Below are 6,000 nucleotides of genomic sequence, written 5' to 3'. Positions count from 1 at the left end.
TACATTTTTCAATAGAGGTTTTTAATCAAACATCGATCTTTTGAGTTCACTGCCTGTATCAAAAGGAAAGGAAAATGAGTGCCTTAAATCCAACACTTAATAAAGGTTACTGCAGTTTTCAAAATTGTCCACTCTTCAAAACATATTCTCTGTTTACATTATTCTTACAATGTAAGAAATACACTATCCATTATGTTAGTGAGACATGTAAAGGAGCATAATTATGTTAAAGAGCACATATATTAGACGTGCTTGGTTTTGTTAGTTAAATTAGTCACTGAAATATGAGCATTGATTACAATGAATGGGCTATTTGTAATGCTCACATTGAGCTCAGTTTAATAACAGTTTTATCTTGATATACAGGAAGAAGCTTTATTTATATAAACATACACAGCTTTCCACATTCTATTGTGTATATTATGAAGACCTTCACTACTGTAGACTTCCTCTGCTGAAAATGTCAGGAATAAATTGTATCAAGGCTCTCTTTCCCTGTTCCCCACACCCACCTCCCAGTCTCCCTTGCTACACAAACCCCCAGACAAACCCAATTTCCATTCCCCAATCTCACACTTCCCCATCTCCAATACCCTGTTCCCATTCCCTACCCAGTCCATTCTCCTCCTGATCCCCATATCCTCATCTCTTGATCTACATCTCTCTTGAACTCCGTCCCCATCCCATGGTCCCCATTCCTGCAGTCACCCCCACTTCCATTCCCATTGCCCTTCCATCATTTCTCAGTATGCCCCTCTCTCCCATGACCTTCTGAGCTCCCCCACCCTGATTCCCAATTGCCCTGTCTCTGTAGCAGTGTGCTTGGGTGTAGGGGCTGCGGGATGGGTGCAGTTGAAGAGCTGGAGGTTGCTTTGTGGTGGGACCACATGGGGGTGTGGGGATGGAGGAAGTGGTGAAAGGTACACTACTGCCTGAAAGGAAATTTAAAGCAAAAAGACTGGATATCAAAGTCCCATTCTGGGAGAGTCCTGGACAATCAAAAGTGGGAAAATTGTCTAATAGCCATGATGTAATAGAATGTTCGAACAGGATTGATGGGCTGAATGGCCCAAACCTGTTTCTATTGGAATAAACTTGAGAAAATTCCCATATGATGGGCCAGTGTTTGTTACCATGACAAGCAACACCATCCACTCTGGTGGATTCAAACTTCCTATTCTTTCATGGGATGGCAAGGCCTGCATTTGTTGCCCATCCCTAATCATTCTTGAACCATTTTAGGGGGCATTTAAGAGTGAACCACATTGCTGTGGGCCTGGAGTGTAGGTCAGACCAGGTAAGGAACCAGATGGGTTTTTAAAACAACTTGGTTATCATTCCTGAGACTGGCTTTCAATTCCAGATTTTAAGAAAAATATTGAATTTAAATTTAAATGGAATTTGAACCCATGTCTCCAGGGCATTACCCTGATTTCTGGATTACTAGCCCAGTGACATTACTGCTAGGCTACCATTTCCTCCTAAAACTCATCAGCATTGTAAGTTACACAGGGCAGGAGAAAAGAGTTTGATCTTAAATTTATATTTAATACAAATTGTTTCAGTAAATAAAAATGATTAAACTATATAATTCAGCACAAACTTTCCATCATTTTGTTTTGAATTAAACAGAACAAGGCCTGTCTAGGTTCGAAGGCAACTAGGGTAGTCAAGGAATCCCAGGACTCTTACTCTTCATTCTATTTTAATTAAAATACTAAATTAAATAAATGTAAATGAGATTTTATAATAACTGTGGTCAGATGTTGAGCTGGTGATCTGATGGGCAAGTGATCGAACAGACTGACAGGGAAGTGAAGTGTTGAGGCACATAATTGTCCTGAGCTTTTGGAAATAGGAAACTGAAGAAGGATTGTCCGTGTCTAATGAACACTTGCTTTTGCCCAGTTTAAGGTTGCAGATCAGAGCAGTGTGAGAACTGACTGGGTGGAAGGGGGCGGAGTGCCCAGCCCTGAATGACATTCCTTCACTCACTTCCGCGTTGCTGCTTTGTCTCGTTTTTACTTTTGGTGTGTGTGTGTGTGCTTTAAGTTTGTTTGTTTCTGCTTTGGCTGAGCTTGGAGAGAGTGTGGGAGATCCAGAGAGTAGAGAGTCAATTGGTGCTCTCCTGGCTTCCCTGCAACCCGCTGTCCGGGTCCACCCGCAGGGCTCGGGGCGAGAGTCTCCCCTTTCCAGTTTCCCCCCTCGGATTGGCCTCAGTATCATGAGAAGATGGAAAAATTGTCCAGCTTCCTCCACATTGGGGACATCGTGTCCCTGTACGCCGAAGGAACTGTCAATGGCTTCATCAGCACATTGGGGTGAGTGTTAAAGCGAAACTGACAGACTTTTCAAGGAAGTTCGCGATTTCCATTCCGCTGCACACTGGGGTTTAAAAGTTTGGTTTGTGCAGAAGGAAAGGCCCCTTTGCCTCTTCAAGAGTGTGGCAAAAGTCGGAAATGTGTGTGTGTGTGTTAGAAAACCTGGCAGAGGGGCCTCCCCTAATGAGGTGATGTTGAATTGTTGAGGCTGTTTTGCAAGACAGGTTTAAATCTTTGTTAAAACAAGCAGCTGGCGTTCACTCACTGAAGTGTAATAACCTTAAAGGAGGAGGAGGGGAGGCAGAAACAAATTTTACCCCCAATTCTCTGTTACTCCCTGACTGAGGACAAACTGTCCCTCCACCAAAGCCCAATTAATCAGAAAGATGTCAGAACCGTTTTGAAAGCGGAAATCTCACAGGCAGCAGTCAGTAGGTTGCCTGTACTGTGGGTGGCTCGCACAAAACTATTACTTCAACTTCATTGTTAAGCTTTTATTTCCCCCTTAAAAAAAAAATAAGTTCCCCCTCTTTTGCCACCCTGTAACCATTAACTGCAAAAAATCTCGATCGCGGGTTTGTCTATTTCACTGTATCAACTTTGACTATCTTTTGGTGGGGGAGGGTGAGGAGGGGGGAACTGTTATAACACTTGTTTGCTAAGATAAGCAACCTCTGTAGGCCATGTGAAATGGACCCTTTGAAAGCACCGTCTCCCACACAGGGAGGGGAGGCGGGGGTGGTGGGTGGGTGGGTGGATTGTGAAGAATCTTCTTTTCAGGCTAAAGTGAGCAGTTTGTATCAGGCCCTAACCCCCCTCAACAACCATGGGTTTGGAATTAAAGCCACGCGTGCTCAAGTGGAAGATTAGAAAGACTTGCATTCGTATAGCACCTTGCCTGCCCTCAGGGTGTCCCAAAGCACGTTGGAGGCGACGAAGTGCTTTTGAGGTGTTGTTCATACAGTGCAAAAGTGGCAGCCAATGTATGCACAGCAAGATCCCACAAACAGGACCGAGATAATGTCCAGATTATCTGTTGGGGGAATTATTGGTCAGGATTACTGGGGAGAAATTCCCTGCCTTCCTTTGAATATGGCTGTGGGGAATCACCCCAGTTTTTGCTTGTGACTTTGTCTGCAGTGAGGAGACTGAGGTATCAGCTATGATGGTCAATCACAGCAGCTGGCGGGTGGGGGGGAAGGAGGGGCTCTGGATCCTGTTAACTGATATTCAGCTCTGTTTCATCATGGACAGCATGTGGATTGACTGGCTAATATTTGTCTTGAAACTTAGTTCAAGTGGCACGAGCCATGCTGTAAGAAATCTTTAACCGTGTGTCAGTTTTTGATAGACTCTGATGCAGTACCTGTCTTCTAATTGTGAAGGATACATCTTGGTATTCCCTTGTCTCAACTTGTATTTTAATACAGGGTCTAATTGTAAAATTCAAAGCCATTTGTGGAATCTCAATAGTGAATCCTGCTTTGACTTGGCAAGCTTTGCACATGGAGCATTCCACCTCTGTCCAATTACATGGGTGAGCATTTCCCAACAGGCATGGAATACATGTTACAATTACTCAGAGATTTATTAATGCAAAATGGGTTTAAAGCACATAAGAAATTTATTATAATCTAGTGAAATCTGCTGTGCTCTTGATTGAGTTAGGTCAAAATTAACTAAATTAGTTTTACAGCTTGTAGCCTGAGATATACAATCTGTCCGAGTCTCATTTCCCAGTTAGAGAAGGTAAGGGATGTATGCATGTAGTGCTATCACTGGGTGAAGAGTTCGTGATTCACCTTGAGGCCTGTTAGCCTAGGTTATTTCATACATACGGTCGGTCACCTTTTCAATCATAAGGAGGTCATTGTTAATGGTTTGTTAATTATATTGCTAGGATATGCAGGTGAAGGGTATTGTTTAATTAAGTACTTTCAGCACATATAAATGGGGCCATTGAAGTTATGTTTTTTTTCTTATAGTGCCTGATTTTTCCATGCACTTCCTTTCATAATGAAATGTCATACTTAATCATCCTGCAGAGTCCACATTAATGAGGGAGAGGGTCCACTCTCAAGGGTTAATTTGTTAATTAGTTTATTTTGGCATTAATTTGACTTTAAAAGAGTATAAATAGGGGGCAGCTGAGTGTTAGAGAGGTATGAGACTGAACAAAGTCAATAAACTCTCTCACAGCTTTGAAATTAGAAGTAGGTCATTTGGAGATAAATTCAGGAAGGATAGAGGAGAACTGGAATTCTCTTTCCACTCCCCCCCCCCCCCCCCCCCCCCCCCCCACCTCCAAAAAAAACTGTTGAGAAGAAAAACTGTTTGAGTTTGGGAGTAAGTTAAAATTTTCAAAACTGTGACAGATTCCTCTTGGTCAAGTGTATTAATAGAGGGTACCAAGGTGGGTAAATACAGTTAAGATGTAGCTAAGCCATGATCTAATTGAATGGCAGAACAGGCTCAAGGGCCTGAATGGCCTCCTTTTGTTCACATTTTCCAATGACTGAGAGTGTAACAAATGCACTGTGCAAGAAGAGAAGACTTAAATCATAATGTTTACTGTGTACCTGTGTAGAATTCTTCCATCCTCATCCTAGTTGCATGATGTGTCATTCTCCGCAATAGCACATTTCATAAAAGTAAGGTTGGATTGCATGTTTACCTCCTACCTGGATCCCTTTGACGAAGAGTGGAGTGACTCCACAGCTTGATTAGGTATGGCATCTCCATTATAGAAGAAATTGCATGGAAAATCAGTCACATTTAGAAAATTTGCAACAAATCACAAGCTCTTAAAAGTGATAAGCTTATCGCCATCACTGTTGTTTCAAGGAGTGATGTCGACTCATTGGAACGCAGTGTGAAAGCTACGTCCCACACTGGCATTTCCACCTGATTAAAAGCACAATACCACCAGCCAAAAAACCCTGTAAGAAATAAAAATTCCAACAGTGAAAAGCAGCAGAGTTCTGAAATCTTGGAGAATCCTCAGTGTACAACCCTTGGTTTATGCTTTATCTTCAGTTTTCTAGCGCCAATTTAACTCTTACAGTGAAGCCCTTTATTTAAAAAATATATATCTCAATGGCTGAAGTTCTTCGATCCCAGTCTGCTGTATCAAGTGGGTAAATTGGGCAGATTATCTAATTCAAATAGATTATGGGGGGGGTGTGGCCCCTGCCTCAATCTTGGGTGCCTGCTTGAGGAAGGTGGCGCTTTGCATCATGACCTGGCAGTGGCAGTGTCACTACAAGGCTTCAGAGGTACAGAGCCCGTGTCCACTTGAACCCCTTTTTATGTGGGGGACAATTTAACAGAGAAACATTTATTGAGAGCAATTCCCACTCACTGGTTCCCTCAGGCAATATTTAGGCATCTCATGAACCCAGATGCTGGGATCCTGCTGGTCTTCCGGTTTGCTTGGTGCAAAAGTGGCGAGAGCGCCAGGTATTCTTGACAGGAGGTGGCATCGTACTGATCCTGACTTCCCCACCCCCACCCCATATGAGGTGGCCAGTACCTGCCTGGGCCCTTGACCCCAGCAGGAATTTCATTGCCTGGTTCTTTGTGAAGGAGATCTCTGTGCTCCAGGCCAGTTCTCTCCTGCTTTTTCCACTTGGAATCTCTAGTTCTATTTCCTAAAGAAATTTGGGACTATACAGTCCTG

At 43.0% G+C, this 6,000-nt stretch overlaps 1 protein-coding gene across 1 annotated transcript in view; it reads left to right on the top strand.

The window, feature by feature from the left end:
• Positions 1-2,106: 2,106 nt before the first annotated feature.
• The window catches only part of itpr2 (inositol 1,4,5-trisphosphate receptor, type 2), a 244,007-nt gene continuing 240,113 nt past the window's right edge, over positions 2,107-6,000 (top strand). Inside the window, exon 1 of the mRNA XM_078554637.1 lies at positions 2,107-2,322. Coding sequence (XP_078410763.1) covers positions 2,233-2,322 — 90 coding nt within the window. The 5' untranslated portion in view covers positions 2,107-2,232. The remainder of the gene's footprint in view (positions 2,323-6,000) is intronic.

Source organism: Cetorhinus maximus, chromosome 12 (assembly GCF_964194155.1).
Source record: "Cetorhinus maximus chromosome 12, sCetMax3.hap1.1, whole genome shotgun sequence".
Classification (NCBI taxonomy): domain Eukaryota; kingdom Metazoa; phylum Chordata; class Chondrichthyes; order Lamniformes; family Cetorhinidae; genus Cetorhinus; species Cetorhinus maximus.
Note: the sequence above shows the minus strand (reverse complement) of the source record. Positions and strands in the feature narration are given on the sequence as shown.